Source organism: Somniosus microcephalus, chromosome 21 (genome assembly GCF_052327205.1).
Source record: "Somniosus microcephalus isolate GS21.2 chromosome 21, FLI_Smic_1.0, whole genome shotgun sequence".
Classification (NCBI taxonomy): Eukaryota; Metazoa; Chordata; class Chondrichthyes; order Squaliformes; family Somniosidae; genus Somniosus; species Somniosus microcephalus.
Window position 1 is genome coordinate 50184460 of NC_141007.1, and position 22216 is coordinate 50206675.

General features: G+C 42.8%; 1 protein-coding gene across 3 annotated transcripts in view; it reads right to left on the reverse strand.

Annotated features, from left to right (window-relative positions):
* Positions 1–1827: 1827 nt before the first annotated feature.
* The window catches only part of LOC147102781 (monocarboxylate transporter 4-like), a 62564-nt gene continuing 42175 nt past the window's right edge, over positions 1828–22216 (reverse strand). For all 3 annotated transcript variants that reach the window (XM_085963588.1, XM_085963586.1, XM_085963587.1), the window contains 3 exons: positions 14924–15067; positions 7546–8322; positions 1828–5225 (listed from right to left, as the gene is read on the reverse strand). In XM_085963588.1, the coding sequence (XP_085819714.1) occupies positions 4930–5225; positions 7546–8322; positions 14924–15067 (1217 nt within the window). In that variant the 3' untranslated portion in view covers positions 1828–4929. The remainder of the gene's footprint in view (positions 5226–7545; positions 8323–14923; positions 15068–22216) is intronic.

Sequence of the window (22216 nt, forward strand, 5' to 3'; positions counted from 1 at the left end):
TGGGAATCCATAAAACAAGCATAAATCCCAGGAACACTTACCGCTTTCTATCACAGCATAGCCCAAAAACCAGTTTGAAATCAGATAGGATTTTCAATCCATTGAATAGGAACCCGTAGGATTTTATTGGCAAAACTGCACAGATTTTTTGTTTTTGAGAGAGGTATAATTCAGAGAACAAAAATGCTCGGGGTGAATTTGATGAATTCAGTTCAGAGAATGTTTTCACTAGGTTCACAAGAGAAGGGATGGTTGTGAATGACAGTATGACGACAAAAACAATCAGAAGCATTTCAAAGCCTAGCCTTTGATAGCTCAAATATTCTACATGTATACCTCGTATTATAAGAACATGGTGCAGAAATGCTCTGGCAGTCCTCAAAGTGTGCAAGTGACACTCTGTGGGGTAGGTTTTCAACTTACAGTAATCTGGCATTGCAGATCAGCTGCCCGTTATAGACTATGAACCTAATGAAGATAAAAATTGGCTGGTTTCTATGGGGTAAATTGCAAATCTAACCCCCGTGTATTGATTCACTTAGAAATAGCAATAAGAATTATCCAAAATCAAATCTACCTGTTTCTCTTTGTAAAATTTTGCATACAGGAGCGCTGAACAAGCTCCCTTTAATTTTGGTAAAGATGCACTTTAAACAAACATATATGTCAGCTAGTAATTAATTCCACAGTGACACCATAACAAGCACAGACAAGGTAGTGAGTGTTTTCTTAAGCACTTCTCAGTGAGATCTTGCCAAGCTTTCATTTATTGCATTCCACCACTCATTTAGTCAAGCCGACAATAAGGTTACTGACAATGCAGTGGTTTGGAAGAATTTTGTGCAATGGGTGCGAATTTCAACTTCAGCATGAATGCAAAATGGGTGGTAGCGAATCAGCCAGCCATTATACATTGAAGTTAACGGAAAGGAAAACCAGGCAGGATGTACAACGGCCAGCCGATTTGTTACCATTCGTTTTGCACCCCGCCAAAGTCAAAAATCACCCCAGTAGAGTCCTTGCAGTGCGGAGATGGGTAGGATAGCAAAGATGTGTGGATTTGATTATTTATCGTCTTGAAATCTACAACTTTGAACGTCTGAAATGATCTTTTTTTCAGCCTACCCAAGTTCAAAGTTTTAAGCTGAGCCAGGCCCTTGCAGATTCTCACCCTGGTGACTTTCCATGATGGGTTTGGGCTGTGTGTTTTCATTTGCCCCTTTTGGTTTGTTGGGAGTAGCTTCCCCGCTCAGGCCCCAGCTAAAACTACATCGGGGTCCTACAGATGTACGTAACAGGGCTCTGCTTTGCATCAATTTGAGTTTCCCGCCCGCTTTGGGCTTGTACCTTATCCGCCTGCAAAACCCTGAAGGTTAAAACTGGAAATGGTCGGGATCTGAGCGGGTAAGTAGCCTGTTCGTTTTTTAACTGCCCTCAAGCCTGGTTTTTACTGAGAGATTAGGGTTAAAAAATCGACCCATAAATTTTATTGGGTATTAATTTCCACCTCCTCACACATGCAACTAGTTCTTTCATCATCCCACTGCTTCAATGGGTCAGTCAGCCATGTGTGTCAGTGTTGTACTTATAATGCAACATGTAGCATAGTCTGTATGCTCAACAATGAAGTGATAGTTCATTAGTAATGTTGCAATCATTTGTAAAGAATAATTTGTGGTTGTAGTTCTTTGAGTGCTTTGGCTCTTTTGGCCAGCAATGAATTCGTCACCACCCTTACAATATTGTTTAATAGCCTTGAAATATGTAACTAGGTTTTAGTGATTTGATGCCAATATTCCTTTAACAGTTAAAAAAAAACAAGAAAAAAAAAGTGAACAATTTTTATTCTTTATAAAATGACACAAAATTGAATAGATGTGAATCTTTTTAAAAAGTTAACATTGTACCAACTAAAAATCTTCATTAACCACGTTAACCTCCTTCTTTGTAGGCTGGATACTCTAAAGGAGCAGTGAGAAATCTAATACCAACACTGATTCTGCTCTTCCCCACTACTTCCTGGAAGCGCTGACTCATGGAAGGGTACAATTTCATGGGCACCAGCGCTCTCCGATATCGCGCCCTCCGATATCGTGCCCAAACAGCTGTTCTTCATGTGAGCCTAGGTAATGGATGTTGTCAAGCTGTGTTGAGGCCATCACACCAAGCCCAATCCAGTCCTTCCCAGGTGTCTACACACTTTCTCGGGGGGAGTTGCTGGCTGACTCCTCGCCCCCTTCCTTAGACCAAAAGGTCAATTTTAGTAACCCCACTGCTGCTCTAGCTGAATCAGCTACCAACATAATCCAGAGATTCCCCACAGAGCTTCTGAGAAAGTTACAAACAATGATGTTAAAGAGGAAAGAGGCAAGAGCCAGCATGATTATACTAACAGCTGAGAGACAGCCAATAAAGTTAATCCAATGTTGTTGGCTTAGACTGGAACAGAATTGGAGTCTGCTCACTGCAGCAGTAATACTTCAAGAATCAAAAATACAAACTTCTGTACAGCATGCACTTTTGAAACTGTTCAAAAAGTTGTTAATAGTAGCAAATGAAAGCCTTTAGACAACTTAGAACCTTTTAAAATCAACCTTTCAAGAGTAAGTACGTCTAGATTACAAAATACAATGCTGGGAGATGGGCACACGCCTGCAAAACTCCACTGCGACAATCCTGATCTTAACTGTGGGGAAAAAGCAAGGACTTGGTTCTATTGCCTGCCCTATTTTTTTAACATCAATTCATTGTGTTTGTTTTATATACTAACACCATAATATAAACACTTAAGTTTATTGTAAAACCTGCTTGTACACTGAACACTTTCTATCATTATGAAAAGTGACAATCTATTTGATTGAAAGAGAATGGACATTTAATGGTAGGTATCAACCACATGGAGTATCCGTGGATATTTTAAAACCCCATGTTAAAAGCTGAAATCTATAAATAAATATTAACTCCTCAGTCTTTCACATTAAAGTTAATCTATGGAATTTTATGTAAAACAATGAGTAGCTCTTTACAGTTTTTAAAATCAGAACCCATAAACCTTGGTTTCTGGACTGGACTTAAAACAAGATTAACTCAACTAATTATACCTAAATGTCAATGAAGACTATATTGGTTCTTCTGAATTAAAATTCTGAACAGGGGCTAAGGAGTTTTTTTTTTTGTTATGTTGTGCCATACTCAGAAGGCCCTCACCATCAACAAACAATGGGAGTGTCCAACTTTATGGGGGGGGAACACAGAAGTTCTAAACACCAGTTTAGGAGGTAAAAAAAATCTTATTTTGATATGCAACACATTGAAAGTAATGCAAGTCTACCCAATTCTACTGGCTTGAGAATATTGAAACTATTTAAAAAATATCTATGGGATAAACATCTGTGTAAACAGCCCACTTTAAAATACCTATTTGTAATTCTCAGACCATCTCAGGGACTTTTAATCTCACTAGGGATTGGACTTTCAATCCATTTGTAACTTCCTTGGCAATACTCAATTCTGTCTGCAATATGGCCAATGAGTTTGCAATACACAAGCAAGCTTGTGCAGAACCTTAAGAAGCCTTCCCTTTATCTTGTGACCAATGAACCTGGTAGTGGACCACCTCCTTCTTAGATTCATCATGCAATTGGAAGGGATTTTTTGGGGGGTTTGACCTACTTGATTTCATATTCAAAGTTGATCCAATCTCAGGGCTGGATGCTGATAAGTTGGCCATGTTGAATTGTTGGAGGCATAACCAGTGGTCTTGGTAAACAAAATGGAAGGTTTAATTAGGAGTTATTCAGAAATCAAGGATACCCCCACAGGAAACTAAAGTATCTATACAAAAAAAAGCTGTCTTCTTGCCTGCTGAAAATATAGTGATGCCATAAAAATCAGTGTTTGTGTGCGACTGTTAGTAGAAAGCATGGATCATCTTGTTTACTTTTTATGCATTTAAGCCAAAATTGATGACAGTGTGGTGCAGTGTGTTCAAGCATCAGTACGCAGTTCCACAGTGAGACACTGGTTTGAACTCTCCCTCTGCCATGTGCCCAATCTATCATGTCACCGTGGAGAGATTAAAAGGCCACTTTTCCACAGGCCTCCCGAAGAATCCATTTAAAGCAATTATTTAGCCAGACACTCCTAATTTGGTAAGAAACAGAAAGATTGTTTTAATACAGTAGGAGAAATATTATTGGAAATAGAAAATCTTCATGTGTGGATCAATCTAATTTTCCAGTACTGTGTGAGTTTTGAGCATTAAACTGTATGAATCATAGTAGGAATATTCTTCAGTGGCAACAGGCCAATACCAACAACTAGCACTTTGATAAAATTGTTTTACTTTTATATTCATTACCTTTTAAGTTCACTACATGCTAGCAGCTTGGCTACCTCCTTAATTGTTGTTAAATTTGTACAATGGGGTTAGAACTTCAATGAAAGTATCGTTAAGATGGAGCTGTAGCTGATGCAGAGCAGCTTCCTTTAAAAAAATATTTAACCCATGCTGATCCACTATTAGTGTGCATCTGGCACTCTCAAATTGTGGAAACCATCATTTATGGCCAATGTCATAAGCTGCAGGTGCCATCACCAATGCTGTTAGTGGAGAGTACTTTCTGCAACCAATCTCCTTCCCCATCCCCTTTTATGGAATCACAATTCTGTAGATTTGATTTTTCAGAATGTTCTTAAAGCACCTCTAGACTTTCAACCTAACATTAAAAAAAAAGTTGTGAAAGACACACATGAATGACAAATGCAAGGCTGCAAATTAAACAAAAACAAAATCACAAAAATATTCTGCACAATTAAATAGACTACTCTTACCATTATACATGGAGATTCCTCACATTTCTAAATAAATATACAAACTCGTTTCTCTTGACTTTTTGTAAACATTCCGTTTCTTCCTCCCCGAAAGCTTCATACACTTGTTTCTGGAGTTGGTAAAATTTCACCATTTTTTGCTGTCTCATCTTTTAAGAATTGCTCCACCTCCACGGAATCCACTGCTTCCAGTTCATTTTGCTGCTCTCCTTCCTCCACGGTTTCCTTTTGCTCTTTCGCAGGGGGCTCAGGTTTTTTACGAATACAAAAAAAGTTTCCAGTAGCCAGTACCAGGGCAGACAGGACCACTTCAGACCCAGCCAAATAAAAAACGTACTTGTAACGATTTGCTGCGTCCAAATTCCAATGCTTTGTTGCGTCCAACAACTTCCCTGTAACAGGTACAATATGAAAAGAAAAATCAATATATTTATCTTACACAATCCAACAGTCATGTGAGTAGTTAGCATCACTAAGTCAGAAGGTTGTGGGTTCAAGTTCAGCACAAAACTCTAGGCCGACACTCCAGTGCAGTGCTGAGGGAGTGCTGCACTGTCGGAGGTGCCGTCTTTCGGAGGAGACATTAAACTGAGACGTCTGCTCTCTCAGGTGGACGTAAAAGATCCCATGGCACTATTTCAAAGAAGACCAGGGGAGTTATCCCCAGTGTCCTGTCCAACATTTATCCCTCAATAAGCAGAACAAAAACAGATTATCTGGTTATTATCACATTGCTGTTTGTGGGAGCTTGCTGTACGTAAATTGGCTGCCATGTTTCCTACATTACAACAGTGACTACACTTCAAAAAGTACTTCATTGGCTGTTAAGTGCTTTTGGACGTCCTGAGATCATGAAAGGCGCTATATAAATGCAAGTTTTTCTTTTCTCTTTTTAGGCCTAAACTTATTATTCTGTTCACAGTTAAACCCGATGCCCAGGATCAATACTCATGTTGCTTGTAACTCCAAGCTGCAGACACAGTACAGCACTCCACAAAGTGTTATAAATGAGGACCGGATGTTGCCCCTCTCTCCCTGGTACAAGGCCTTCTGTAGTTGGCCGGTCACAGGTAAATCATGTATCTAAACTCTCTTAGTGGAAGGAAGTAGAAGTGAGACCGTCGAACCCCATTGGACTGTATTGTGGGGAGAGGGAGGTTGGGGTGGGGGGGGGGAAGAGAGAGAAAAGGGGAGGAGATTGCAGGGACAGGGCCAATTTTGTAGTCACAAAATGACATAGTACCCAGTTATCTCTTTAGAAAAGTAGCTAGTAGATCTGTACTATTGAATGTCATCTGTTCTTTCTGCTCATTGGCCCGTGTTTTCCGATCCCTACGGTGTGTATGAGCTGTGTACACAGCCAAAGGGACATCGGAAATGCCAGTTTCAGGCATGCAAAGTGCATGCGCTGAAAACTGGTATTTCCGATCTGTCAAGAATCCTAAGAGTTTAAAAAAGTAAAAAAAAAAATTTTTTTCACTCATTTATAATTTTAAAATACTTTTAAAAAAGGTAAGTTTATTTTTAGCCCCGTAAAAACTTTAATTATTTTTTTCAAAAAATTTAATTTTTGTTTAAAATATTTAATTTAATGTAATTCCTTATCTGAGGAAGGATGTTCTTGCCATGGAGGGAGTGCAGCGAAGATTCACCAGGCTGATACCTGGGATGGCAGGAATGACGTATGAGGAGAGATTGGGTCGATTGGGCTTATACTCGCTGGAGTTTAGAAGAATGAGAGGGGATCTCATTGAAACTTATAAAATTCTAACAGGACTAGACAGACTAGATGCAGGAAGGATGTTCCCGATGGCGGGGGAGTCCAGAACCAGGGGTCACAGTCTAAGGATAAGGGGTAAGCCATTTAGGACAGAGATGAGGAATTTCTTCACCCAGAGAGTGGTGAACCTGTGGAATTCTCTACCACAGAAGGCAGTTGAGGCCAAGTCATTAAATATATTCAAGAAGGAGTTCGATATATTTCTTAAGGCTAAATGGATCAAGGGATATGGGGAGAAAGCAGGGACAGGGTACTGAATTTGGATGATCAGCCATGATCTCATTGAATGGCGGAGCAGGCTCGAGGGGCCGAATGGCCTACTCCTGCTCCTATCTTCTATGTTTCTATGTTTAACTAATTTTAAAAATGTGATAGTTTTTTAATAATTTATTTAATGTTTTAGTGTCTTTTTTCAGTGATCCCCATTCATACTTTTGGCAGGTCTATCTGTCAAAAGCATGAAGGGAGATTCCCTTCTTTCATTGGCTCGCCTGGCCCACGTGATCCCAGGGACGCTGCGAACCGCATGCGCCCCTGGGCCCTGCGCATTTCGTCATGGACAGGCCCAGGAGCGGAAGAGTCTGGACCTCGGGAGCCCTCAGTTAAGGGCGTAGATTTTTTCCCGATAGGAGGCATCTGCACGCAGGAAGCCTCCGATCGGAAATTACGGGCCATTGCTTTGGTCAGTGCTATAAAGGGGCTCCACTCCTGACCGTGTCAGATCTAATGAATAGTCCCACTGAAAACTTAAACCTGTTCCTCTTTTTTCAAATGTTAACTGACATGTTGGCATTTCTGGCATTCAAGACTTTTTTTTTTTTTTAAATGTGTTTCTATCCGCCTTTGGTTCTTGCTTCTATACTGTAGAGAACGCTTAAACAAGTCTCTTTCTATAATGATATACATATGTGTCTGCACACACACGCACTTACCAGCTCCTGGAGGGCCAACCAAGACAGCCATGGCTTCAATCAACAATACAAGCCCAATGGCACTGGCAAACTTTTCAGTTCCAACAATCGTCATCAAGACTTCAAACTGCAGCGCTCCCACCATTCCATAGGACATTCCGAAGAAAATGCAAAACACCGTCAGTCCAGCATAATCCCGAGCAAAAGAGCCCCCTAGATCTGTAATACCATTGAAAATCATAGCAAAGCTGAAAAGATACACACACCGAGGCCGGACCTGCTTCAACCCAGCAAGAATGCCACAAAGAGGCCGGGCAAAAATATCAACAAAACCCAAGATAGTCAACAAGAAAGCAGCGTCTGTGTCCGGTACTCCTATGTCTTTTGCATAGTTCACTATGAACACAGGAGGAACAAAGAGACCAAAGACCATGATGGAAGCTGCTATTGTGTATATCACAAAGCCTCGATCCTTAAAGACACTGAAATCCAGCAGCTGCTTTTTCTTCGCGCTCTCGGTTTTCTTCTCTTGCTCTATTTTTTCTCTTTCTTTGGGGCTAGGTTCCAGGGGTCTCATCAGTGCTGCACATGCACAGCAATTCAGCAGTAGACCGCCAAGAATGAGGAAACCTCCTCGCCATCCATATACCTTAGACAAGATCTGACCTAATGGAGAGAGGCCACACAGGAACACGGGACTCCCAGCTGCAGATAAGCCATTTGCTAATGGGCGTCGCTTGTCAAAGTAACGGTTTAACATGATGAGAGAGGGTTGAAAGTTCAAGGCTAGGCCCAGACCTGCAGTGAAAACAAAAAAGGTGATTCATTTGGTTAAGTTTTTTGGGGGGAGGAGAGACGGTTTACAATTAAAAATAATATTTTTAAAACAAACACAGGACACAGATACATTTAACAGCTGAAAAGTTCAAGTCCTAGTTTTCATCCTCTGCTTTTCTGGTCATAGTAGGTTGCTGGGAGGTGAAAAGATGAGGAAAGAGAAACTGGAATAAAAACAGAAAATGCTGGAAATGCTCAGCAGGTCAGGCAGCATCTGTAGAGAGAGAAACAGAGTTAACGGGGTCGATTTTCCCGAAGCTGTCGGGAAGGAGGCGGGACTACAACTTTTGGGTTTTAGACCCGCCTATATCAACGTCCGGCCAAGCTGCGCGATTTTCCCTTGATTGATCTTGTTGAGCCCGCCCAATGGGTTCAGCAGGCCAATTAAGGGCCACCCGGCAACAGGTGACGTCACAGACAGCAATTTCATCTGTCAAGAGTTCTTGACAGATGAAATATCAGTGTTTCACAGCTGTTTGAAGCTGCCAAACACGGACAGTCTGAGTTCTAACATGAGTCCTTCTACACAGACTCAGTTAAAACTCTCAGCAGCACTCAAAGCTGAAGACTGTCACTTTTCACAGATCGCAGCCGTTCAGCTTTAAGTGCCGGCTGAGTGATGCGCTCCCGACGCCTAAAGGAAGAAAGGCTGTTAAGGTAAGTACAGGTAAGTAAAAGTTCTTTACACACTTTAGACACACCAAACACACTTACCTTTGCACTCATGCACCCATCACTCACCTGAACACCGACATCGCGACCCCTCCAACTCCTTCAACCCGACGGCCCGCCTGCTCTAACCTGGCGTGGTTTGGAGCCGTCGGGAATCCCACACGACACCCCTCAAAATAGGGATTAGGCTAAAAACTGCCTGTTAACTACCTGTTAACAGGCAGTTAATTGGCACTAATCCCTTCCCGCCTGGGGTCGGCGGGTCCCAGTGCGGGGCGGGTACCCGCCGCCTCTGAAACTTGCGTGGAGCGGGGTTTTGGGCGGGATGGTGTCAGGACCCCCGAATTCGGGATTTCCCCCCCCCCCCCCCCACACGCCTGAAACCCCGCCTGACGGCTCCAGGAAAATCGACCCCAACGTTTCAGAACTGACGAAGGGTCATTGACCTGAAACGTTAACTCTGTTTCTCTCTCCACAGATGCTGCCTGACCTGCTGAGTATTTCCAGCATTTTCTGTTTTTATTTCAGATTTCCAGCATCTGCAGTATTTTGCTTTTGTGAAAGAGAAACTGGAATTTGGTTGGTTGGCTGGGGTGGTTTCACCTCCTGCACAAATAAAGTGCACCTCTAGTTCAAATCAAGGAGCTATGCCATCTGCAGGCTAGTTTTAACCTTCCACATGGTCACAATGTGGCACTTGACAGTGGGAGGAAAATAATTGTTTGAAGGGGATTGTTTTGGAAAGGTGAAGTGGCATTCCACTAAAAAAAAATGACCGGATATATCTTGCAAAAGGAGATAATCCTGTTTGTGACCATCCACAAGCTGCATTAGGAGTGCTGTTACTGAGTCTTTGACTTGCATGTTAGAGTCATAGGGGGGAAAGTTCGGTTGCTTTATGCCTCCCGTTAGCGGCGCAAAGCAACTAGCGCCCGGGCGCGGTGATGTTTGCGCCGCTCGCGAAATTGACCAGACCTTTTGCAGTGGCGCTAAACACTACTGCCAGGATCTCCTGCGCCCGCAGATCGTGACGTCAGTCGAGCGTGCAACACCCCGGTAGCGCCCGGGACCGGATATTGAGTGGCGCCCCCTGCCTTTCCGCCTGCTGCTAGCAACGATAGGTAGAGGGGAACGTTTTGCAGCCGGGAAGGGACTGGGGGAGCGCTATTTAAAGGTGTCCGCTTCCTGCCTTTATTTGTCGGCGACATTTTTGCACCATGCATTCTGAGAGAGAGAGAGAGAGAGAGTCAACGCTGTGTGAAGGAGTTTTGGGTACTGAGCAGCACTTTGCAGGTTCATTTTGATTTGACCTTCCTTGCATCGATTTAGAAGAGACTATGGGGGCTGCACTCTGAGCTCTTTCCCTGGGCCTCGCCATTGTTCTTTCCAGCAGAATTGATGTACAGGCCGAGTTTCAAGGCTGCAATGGGCAGGGTGTGGATGGAGAGCAAGATGGACCCTCCCCTTTAAGAACTGGCCGGTGCCAGTGTGTCTGTGTTCCATTGCTGACTGACATCACATGAGCTTCGCCAGCGCTCTGAGTTAGCGCCTTAGAGAGGTGTGTAGCGCCTGATTTAGCGCTCAAATCACCTCCAGGGGTGATAGAAACCAAGTTTGCAGTCAGAGGCAATAATTAGCGCCAGGCGCTAAACTTTGTGCCCGGCCGATAATTGCGCCCCAAACGGGGTGATACCGAATTTCTCCCCCATAGAGTCACAACAGCACAGAAGGAGGCCATTCAGCCCATCGGAATGTTAGTGCTGTCATTAGCTTCCAGGAGCAGGAAGAATGCCTATCTTCCACCAGCTTGACGGCAACAAGCTAGAAAGGGACCTGGACATGTCATCAGAGGAGTTTTTTTTCCAGCCTTGAGACTGTACCTGGTGCATCCCCACAATCTGCTTGTGAAATTGTAAAAGTATGTTTCTTCCTTGCGATGAGATATATTCTAATTATGTTTAAAAATATTTTTAAAGTCTCTCGGAATTGGGGGGGGGGTTGTGGAGGGGGGTTGTGAGAAGGAGGAGATGGAGTCTTTTTACCAACTTCCAGTGTGTGGGACAAAAGAAGCAACATTATGCACTAGTTTGATTCTGCTCTAATACACCCATAACTACCCCTCCGCCCCACATTAAGATTTCATTACAAAGAAGCAGTCAATATGGAAAAGCATTTGGCAACCCCTTTTAATGTATCTGCAGCAAAAAAATATATACACCATCAGTTATGCAAACAATGTGATTACGCCATTAAACCCTTTGCTCTCAGACAGTGACTCAGTAATCCTGGGACTCTGATGAGGTTTCCAGCATCAATTATGTGGGATCCAACAGTCGCCAAGCTAAAATCAGAACTATAATTTTTTTTTTAAATAAACCTTATTTTGCAGTAATAAAGTCAATCTGTGTCACATCCTTTCCTCAGAGTTGGAAAAGTTGTACTTTGAGGATATCAAAATAGTGCAGCTTCCCTGACTGTCTTTTTCAATTTTAAAATGGGTGAAAACATATTTGAGTTTCATTACCTGGAACTGCTCTATATATTTCCACACTAGAAATCAGTGACCTCCAAATAAAACACGACTTATCTAAACTGAAAATTTGAAGATTTGGTTGGGGGGGGGTGAAAAGAGTGGAAATCAAAATATATGGTAGAGGTTATTTAATTTTTGCAAAACAAAATGGTTGAACACGTTTTTTTTTGACTTGGCGGCCACATATTCAGAGAACTTTGTGCTGGTTGTGTCCTCCATAAGTGATACTGGCAAAATCAGAGTGCAGTGATCATTCATTCAGTGCCTCACGCATGGGATATAATGTACAGATATTATGACACCAATTGTGCCACAAATAGTCAAATTAGATTATGTGGTCTTACTTGCAAAAACAAAAAAAGTTTTTTCATGCACTTTTCCATGAAGACAAGGTTCTGAAATTGCACGTCGAGACACTAGGATACAGATGCTTAATGTCTTCATCTGAAATTCTCCTCCTGAAATTCTCCTCCCCACTAATTTAGCTGGGGCAGACTTGCTAAATAATTATTTTTAAGGGTATTCACAGTAGTGGAAGAGGATAAAATACGAGACATACGAGGAAAAATAAAAATAAATCAAGGGGAGGAATTTATTGGATTAAATATAAATTTTTAAAATGGTAATGGAGAAAATAATGAGACTGAAGAGACAGATCTCCAGGACCTGATGGTTTCCACCACAGGGTATTAAAAGAAGTAGGTGAGAAAATTGCAGATGCTTTAGTCGTGATCTTCCAAAACTTGATTCAGGACATAAAGGATATATTGGCTTTGGAAGAGACACAGCGTAAATTCACCAGAATGATAGCAGGGCTAAAAGGGTTAAATTATGAGCACAGGTTGCATAGACTAGGCTTGTATTCCTTCGAGTATAGAAGATTAAGGGGTGATCTAATTGAAGTATTTAAGATGATTAATAGATAGCATAGGGTAGATAGATAGATAGATAGATAGAGAGAAACTATTTCATCTGGTGGGGGTGTCCAGAACAAGGGGCATAACTTTAAAATTAGAGCTAGGCTGTTCAGGAGTGATGTCATAGAACTTTACAGCACAGAAGGTGGCCATTCGGCCCTGTACCTGTGCCGGCTCTCTGAAAGAGTTCGCCACCTAATGCCATTCCTCTGCTCTTGCCCCGTAGTCTTTAAAATGCTTCTTTGTCAAATATTTATCCCCTCCCCTTGTAAAAGCCATTCTGAATTTGGCAAACCCCCCCCCACCTATTTCTGATCAGGAAGCATTTCTTCACACAAAGGGTAGGGTAAATCTGGAACTCTCTCCCCCAAAAAGCTGTTGAGGCTGGAGGTAAATTGAAAATTTCATAAGTGATCGATAGATTTTTGTTAGATAAGGGTATTGAGTCATATGGAATCAAGGCGGGTAAATGGAGTTAATATATAGATCAGCCATGAAACAACTGAATGGTGGAACAGGCTTGAGGGGCTGAATGCCCTATTCCTATTAAACCCTTTAAAACAAGCGCAGCAACACCTTCACTAAACTGGCAGAGCAGAGTTTTAGGTGAAGGTATTAAGCATTTGTATGTTATTGCCTCTTCAAGATACTGTCCTGAAATTATGAAGAGTTTTTTTTAATATCCCAAATGTACTGAAACAGTGTTCCTTGAAAATACAACAACAAATTGCATTTATATAGCGTCTTTAACATAGTACAGGAAACTTTGTGCTATCTGGCACCGACGGGACCGAGCTGTTGCCGTCCCATCAAAACTGCCGGACAAACCAGCGCTAATGTTGAAACATAGAGATTTTGAGCTCCGTATCTGGCAACAAACTCTTGCTTAGCAACAGCTTCTAAACTGTCGGCCGTACCTTGCAAGCGTCTCTGTAGCTTAGCAATAGCTTCAGCGAGACCTTGCAGAGCCTGACTGGTAAAAAAAAAAGCAACGAAAAGAAAAAAAAAACAACGAAACGGCTCCTGACTTTTGCCGGTGGCTCGAGCATTCCAGACAGGTAACCTCCGGATAAACCAAAGTTTCCTGTAAAATGTTCCAAGGCACTTCCACAGGAGTGTTACCCAACAAAATGTGACACCAAACGAGATATCAGGACAGATGCCCAAAAGCTTGGCCAAAGAGGTAGGTTTTAAGGTGTGCCTTAAAGGAGGAGAATTAGAGAGGCGGAGAGGTTTAGGGAGGGAATTGCAGAGCGTAGCGTCTATGCAGCTGAAGGCACAGCCGCCAATGGTGGAGTGATTAAAATCGGGAAAGCGCATGAGGCCAGAATTGGAGGAGTGCAAAGATCTCGGAGGACTGTAGGCAGTTACAGAGATATAGAGAGGGGCGAGGCCATGGAGGGATTTGAAAACAAAGGATGAGAATTTTAAAATCGAGGCGTGGCTGGACCGGGAGCCAATGTAGGTCAGCGAGCACAGTGGTGATGGGTGAACGGGACTTGGGGAGAGTTAGGACACGGGCAGCAGAATTTTGGATCAGCTCAAGTTTATGTAGGGTACATTCAAAATGTAAACAAAATAAAATAAATAACAGTGCCTTTCGAGTTGAAGGTACCAAAATCACCTGCAAAATTGGATACCATGTTCAACTAGATTTTAAGATAATTGGCAAAAGAACCAGGGTGGAGATGAGAATTTTTTTACGCAGCGAGTTGTTATGGTCTGGAATGCATTACCTAAAAGGGTGGTGGAAGCAGATTCAATAGTAACTTTCAAAAGGGAATTGAATATATACTGGAAAAGGAAAAAAATTGCAAGGCTATGGGGAAAGAGCAAGGGAGTAGGATTAATTGGATAGCTCTTGCACAGACACAAGGCTGAATGGCTTCCTTCTGCACTCTATGATAAAGGATATATAAACTGGGAGCAGAGCAGCAATAAATTTAAAATCTCAGGTGTAACAAAAAGAAATTAAGAGGTTTTGATTCTTGCCAGTTTAGGTGCCACACAATTTCATTGCATCTGGAAAATTAGTTTCAAATACATAATTTAAGTTTCTTGAACCATTATAGTTGTAGTAACCTGAAGCAATAACGCCCATAACACTGAATGACCCAGCTGGACTCCAAAGAAATAAACATTTTCAAAGCCATTAACATGCTGCCCCCCCCCCTCTCTCAATGAAGCAAGTTCATTACTGTAGGAATAAAACAACAGAAAATGCTGGAAATACTCAGCAGGTCAGGCAGTATCTGTGGAGAGAGAAACAGAGTTAACGTTTCAGGTCGATGACCTTCCATGGTCATCGACCTGAAACGTTAACTCTGTTTCTCTCTCTACAGATGCTGCCTGACCTGCTGAGTATTTCCAGCATTTTCTCTTTATTTCAGATTTGCAGCACCCGCAGTATTTCGCTTTAATTATTGCAGGGATTTCTTACCAGTGATGACGCCAACAGTCAAGTAGATCTGGATTATGCTGGTGCACAGTGACGCTAGTATCATACCCGCTGATGCAAATAAGCCTCCCACCATCATAACAGGACGACAGCCAAAGCGATTTACCAGAATACTGCACAAAGGACCTGAGCGAGACAGAGGAAAAATAGTTGGTCAGGTGACTAGTGCAGAATTAAGAACTTCTGCAAAAGACTAAATTGACTCTTTTTAAAAGACTTTGTCACCACAGCAAAACTCAAGTCAAATCAAAGATCCGTAATCAGATATTACTGAGCTGCAAACTTGAGTTCTTGATTGTAAGCAACATAATTGGCCATACAATCACAATCTGCTGGGTCAGTTTGTGTGTGATTACATTGAGACTTTTACTAATCTAGGTGAAGGACAAAGGCCAATTGTGCCAGACACCACCAAGGATGAAAGGAGCACATCACGCTATAGTGATTAAACATTGCTAAGCTTGGCTTTAACAAGCTTGTAGATAGGAAGAGAGAGGGAAGGAGTTTTGCAATGTTGAAGTACTGGGTTAGGAATAAGTTACAGTAGAAGTGTTGCTAAAATAGAGAAAGATGTGAAAGAAAGTGATTGACAGCACAAGAAAAGAGTTGATCTCAGCAAAACAAGCTTGGCAAAAGTACAAAAGTCATTAATTTATTTTATGTAGTATCATTTTCAGTGACTATATTACAAAGCACTGAAAACTTTTTTTTGCATTTCTTGCCCTTGCTCATTTAGGTTTTTAAACTTTTTATGTGGAAAGTTGCTGAAAGTGCGAGCTGATGACAGCGCAGCGAGGGAAGCAGGGCATATTGTGTATCTCCTTAACCAATCAGATTGAAGGATTGGGAAATTAAGTTTAAGGACCGAGAAAGAAGTGTAAATTAGAGTGAGTGAATTCAATGTCAAATCAGGTACAGAAAGAGAAAGAAAGAGGGAAAGAAAGATTGGATTAAGAGAGAGAGAGAAAAAGAGACAGAAAGGAAAAATTAAAAATGTTTTAAATTTCCAACAGCAATTAAAAACTGAAGGAATGAGACCCCACGCTTAAAATAGTTAATTTTCAATGCCAGAGAGGTTAATTAACACTTATCATGTCATTTAATTAGACATTAACTTAGACTGGAATAGACAGGACTTAACTTTGAGGCGAGTTTAGTTCGTATCTACCGCGCAAATACAGCAACTTCACGCCATTCATAGAAACATAGATGATAGGAGCAGGAGTAAGCCATTCGGCTCCTCGAGCCTGTTCCGCCATTTAATGCGATCATGGCTGATCATCCAAATTCAGTACCCTGTCCCTGCTTTCTCCCCATATCCCTTGATCCCTTTAGCCTTAAGAAATATATCCAACTCCTTCTTGAATATATTCACCACTCTCTGGGTGAAGAAATCCTCCTCATCTCTGTCCTAAATGGCTTACCCCTTATCCTTAGACTGTGACCCCTGGTTCTGGACTCCCCGACCATCGGGAACACCCTTCCTGCATCTAGCCTGTCTAGTCCTGTTAGAATTTTATAAGTTTCAATGAGATCCCCTCATTCTTCTAAACTCTAGCGAATATAAGCCTAATCGACCCAATCTCTCTTCATACGTCATTCCTGCCATCCCAGGTATCAGTCTGGTGAATCTTCGCTGCACTCCTTCCATGGCAAGAACATCCTTCCTCAGATAAGGCGACCAAAACTGCACACAATACTCAAGGTGTGCTCTCACCAAGGCCCTGTACAACTGCAGCAAGACATCCTTGCTCCTGTACTCGAATCCTCTCGCTATGAAGGCCAACATACCATTTACCTTCTTAACCGTCTGCTGCACCTGCATGCTTACCTTCATCGACTGGTGCACAAGGACACCCAGGTCTCGTTGCACTTCCCCTTCTCCCAATCTAATGCATTTCAATGGTGAGGCAGGCAGCGAGATGCCGTTTTTGTGACGCTAATGATGGAAATTGGACACGAACTTTCGGATATTTGAGTTTATGGATATCTGCTGCTCACCTGAAGTTGCTGTACCATTTGCACATAAATAACAGTGAGCTCCATTAGCCTCACTGTTATTTTAACAGCAAAATCCGAGCCAATCTGTATTAAAAGGCATTTTAGACAAATGCCACTCATCTGTTTTTGTTGAATGGCGACATTTACTTGCTTCTCACTTGGTGCACCACAAGATTCCCTCTTCCAGCAGATGTGGTGTGTTCTGGAAATAGCAGGTGATTTGGGCAGGAATGGCAACAGCAAGTACTGAGTCACCTTTGAGGACATTTCTCAGCTGCTCAACACATCTTATAGATGGTCATTGCACGGCATTTGTGTGGCGTGAATATTACTTACCACTTATCAGCCCAATGTCATCCAGGTCGTGCTGCAAGCGGGCATGGACTGCTTCATTATCTGAGGGATGGTGAATAGAGCTGAACACTGTGCAATCATCAGCGAACAGTCTCACTTTTGACCTTATGATGGAGGGAAGGTCATTGATGAAGGAGCTGAAGATGGTTGAGCCCAGGACACTGCCCTGAGGAATGTCCTGGGGCGGAGATGATCGGTTGAGATGATTGGCAAGAGAAATTGAAGCCAGATAAGGAAAAAAATATGAACACATGCTCCAGGTCCTGTGGGAATGGTTGGGTGGCAAGGTATGGGGGGTGCTTCTTAAAAGAAAGACCAAGGCCGAAAAATTGGATTTTCGGCAGTTTCCAAACACAAAGTGGGCGGGACGCCTGGAACGTACTCCCATAGATGTCATTTTCATAAAACTAGAGAGCTGTGGATGTCAATCGGGTGCCCAAATGCAGCAAAATTGTCAGGGTCTTCCCAAAATTGGCCAGCTTGGACACTGAGCAAGAGGGAGGTCCGGGGGGAGGGGGAGGCAAAAGGGAGGGGGTAAGCCCAGGTCAGCACCAACCTACATTACTGTTATGGAGCAAGGAGGAGCATTCCTGTTCCTCTGGCTCCAGCTTAAGGTATGGTTTTTTCCTCTAATTACCCTACAATTTTGTTGGTGGCCTCCAGCACGTCTGGTTAGGCTGTAATAGACCCTGAAACATGGAGCAAATTTCCGCCGAATTTGGGAGCAGGGATCTAAAGCTGGCGTTAGGCTTCTGATTAGCATATTCAGGGGTCGAAGCGCCGGCTTCAGACGAATGCCCTGGACATTTGGATGTCACCGACTTCCAATTTGGCAGCTGGCGCACCTCCAGATGAGGGGCAGGGGTGGGGGGAGATAGAAGCCCAAGTGACAGAAATTCCTCCCCTGAACACTCATTTAGCACCAGAATTGTGACGTGACGCCAATTTTTTCCTCAAAGACGCAGCCAAAGGCAGGTAATCTCCCTTTCCTGTTCAGATTGCATGCTCCACACATTGCTGCAGACTATTACCAGACTAGGAGGAGAAAACTGAAACCCCCACCATTAGAACAGATTCTCAGATAGGTCCAGAAAATAATGCCTGGTAAATGTGTGAATTATTTGAGGTAGCCATATGACAAATACCATCACTGGCAGTCATGGAAGGAGTATAGTGAGCCTTTCCTGGTCTAAACGGTTGTTCATTTTGGGCACCGCACCTTAGGAAGGATATATTGGCCTTGGAGGGAGTGCAGCGTAGATTTACCTCAACGATACCTGGACTCCAGAGGTTAAATTACGAGGCGAGACTATACAAACTAGGGTTGTATTCCCTGGAATTTAGAAGGTTAAGGGGTGACTTGATCTAAGTTTTCAAGATATTAAGGGGAACAGATAAGGTAGATAGAGAGAAACTATTTCCGCTGGTTGGGGATTCTAGGTCTGGGGGGGCATAGTCTAAAAATTAGAGCCAGACCTTTCAGGAGTGAAGTTAGGAAACACTTTTACACACAAAGGGTGCTAAAAGTTTGGAGCTCTCTTCTGCAAATGGCAATTGATGCTAGATCAATTGTTAATTTTAAATCAGAGATTGATAGATTTTTGTTAACCAAAGGTATTAAGGGATATGGGGCAAAGGTGGGTATACGGAGTTAGATCGCAGATCAGCCATGATCTCATTGAATGGCCTACTCCTGTTCCTATGTTCCTAGCCAAGGTGATAACAATGCAGAATACTTGCCACTAGCCATTGGGCAAAGTGCAGCTTACTGATTTGCTTACCTGGAGATCTAGAGCTGTAAGAAACCAAATAATGGTTGAATTTTCTAATGGATTTGACAAGAATGATATAACAAACCTACACTTAATAAGTATCAATGCAGTGGAATCAGACCACAATAATTATGAGAAACAAGATAAACATTTTACCCATTTCCTGATGTAAATGGAAAACCACTCGGGGCAAAAATCAGGGTACATCTGCAATTGTGCACAGAATGGCAAATCAAATAAGGCTGACTGAAAATCAGGGCTTGGAACTCACTAATGCACCATGCTGAAAAATAAAGCTATAAGGGTGGTCTTCTATGTGAGGAAATTTAGATTACAAGTATTCAAGAGCACAAGTGGTATTGACATTTGGGTTTCGATTGTCACATTGTAATTAGAACAAATGCCTCAAGGGCAGGGGTTCTCTTTGTAGAGGGTTTTAATTAGACACAGCATCACAGCTGCACCAGAAGTAGACAACAGCAAGTCTATTGCTTACAATTGGAGATGTGGACTCCTTGCTAAGCCCTGGCTTCAGGGAAGCCAATCACCATCAAGTACCTCACCCAAATAGCTATTATTCATGTGTAAGTCTTGAAGATAAATGTTGCAGGCAATTTGACCATCATAGCTGAACTCGATCTAGTCCTTAATGAATGCCCCTCCCTCACCTCGGGAATTGCTGAATAGCCATCAGGAGCAAGAACCTTGGCCAATTTTCCCATCCCTATCCCAGGAAAGCGGAGACTAATTATAGCATCCTTGACAAGATCAGCAAACTCAGCACAGGCCAGGGAACAAAGTTGGGGCCCCCTCACGGTGAGCAACTCACTGCATGAAGTTGTTAAGCCATCAGAAGTGCTTTCTTATGAAAATAAAAAGGCGCATTGACAAATTGTGTTATTGTAAAGTTGTTTCCTTGATTGCAGAAAACACACTCCCATGAGGCAATCATTGATAAGCAGAGGTACCACAGAGGGGAAGCAGGATGTTTGCTACATATGGTTGCTCACTGATATAATGTGATACACAGCAACTCAGACAGTTAGCAGGAAGAAACACCGCTGTTTGCAGCCGGAGTAGAGTCGTTATTTTGCGTAAGCTGCAAACCTCAGTGGCTTGAGCAAAAAAAAAACTTAAAATCCTAAAATTGATCTGTTAGTTTGTCTCAGTTTCAACTGAAGACAAAGTGAGAGCTAGTCAAATTTAAACCAAGTAGTTAATAGTTTAATACAAAAATGGAAAATTACTTTTAGGTTATATCATATTTTAAATATTTTTCTCCCCCACTTGCTGCACATAAATTGCAGCCCAAACCCACACCCAAGCCTTCCCTGGCACAGTGAGATAGTCGAGCAACAGACGACATTGTCCTTTTAGTTAAATGATCAGAGGCTAGTTTTGTTTAGGTGTGGTTTAAAACTGCGTATCAGAATGGCTGCTGATTATGCATTCTGTGTTATATGTTCACTTACCACATGTTGCCATGACAGCCTAAGTTTCCGGTTAACGCCTTCAAGTTGAAGGCAAGAATTGGTATAAACTATTTTACAGTACACTTGTTGGGGGCGATTTTCAACTCTGGTGCCATCAAGGTGGGCAGTGGTGCGTTAAGCCCACCCAATGGCACCAGGAGGAGGCTCGAACCATTTTTACGGTTGGGCAGCATTTACATAATATCAGCGTGCTGCCAGTGCTCACCGAGCGCTGACGGGCACATCACTGACCGGGGAATTTGGCGGCTCCTAGCGAGAATTACATGCTTAAAAAAAAAGGGGGGGGGGCAACAGTCATAGAAGGATCAGCAGGGGCCAGGAAGATTTTTGTGAGCATCCTCCTGGCCCCACTAGAATCATTTAGAAAACTTACCTGTGCTGTATCCAGAATGGCCTCGAGTGGTCCCTTTAAGCAGCTCTGGTTAGGCCGCTCCATGTCCAGTATTAATGGGTGGAGCATTTGCGCTGCATCCTCTGCCCATCGCTACCTGAAAATCGTGTCTGGGTTCCACAACTGGCACAATATCGAAATGATCTCCCACCTGTTTCAGGCAGGAATGCTGGCCACCCACTTCGAGGCCTGCTTGGAAATCGAAGATTTCGGTTTTACAATTTTCATTTTATCAGCGTGAACGGGGCAGTAGGTTAGTGAAAACAGCCCCCTTTATGTCTTAGACATTTAGGGGTAGACTTTCCTGTTCCGAGGTGGAACCAATAGAGAAGAATCGGGTGTGGATGATCACATGCCTGTAAGGGAGCCCAGCTAATTTTCCAAACCAATTAAATTAATGGAAGGAAAATCAGCTGGATTCCCTTGCGGGTGTGCGACCTTTCCCATCAGAGTTTTCCTTTGTGTGTGTCCAGGTGATCCAGAACAGCCAGATGCAGGAACAGGAAACTCTGCCCCTTATTCTCAAATATTTGCATTAAAAACAATTCTTTATTCAATATGAAGTGCCATTTTTTTTTGAATACAGAAGAAGAACTTGCACTTGCAAAGTGTCTTTCACATCCTCAAGATGTCGCAAAGTGATTCGCAGCCAATAAATGATTTTGAAGTGCAGTCAGTGTTGTTTCTTGGGGAAGCTGCGGTCAATCACCGCCCAGATTCACAAATGAAACATGGTCACCTGGGCTTACTTTTAAAAAATGTAACTGTGATGTGATGTCAAAAATTAATCGTGTGTGATTACTTGATCACCCTCCCTCTTGAAGAGACAGGGAAGTAATAGAGAACGAAAAGAAACAGTTTGGGCTCCCTAATCGCTCACAGTAAAAGGCACCATCTGCAATACACAGACCAGAAAAGCTCCAGATTCAGTCCCTGAACTGTACTGAGGTAACTGATCTCTGACAGAGTAGTAGTATGGGTACTACAACTGACTGCAGTGGCCCGGAGTTAGGGCGGGCATGGTTCCTGCTCCTGATCACTATTCAGCAGCCCCTTCCCATCAACACACACCGTAAGGCTCAACGTGAATGATGGCCACTCAAGCAAGGGGTCAGAGGGCAACAATAAGGGAATCAGGGCCAGAAATTCAGTGGGCTTTGCGCCCAGTTACCGCCCAAAGAGGGCTTCTGCGCCAGTAGAGGAGTTTGCGCTGATATTCAGCGCTGCGGTAATGGCGGCGGTAGCCGGTAGCGCTGCGCCGGCA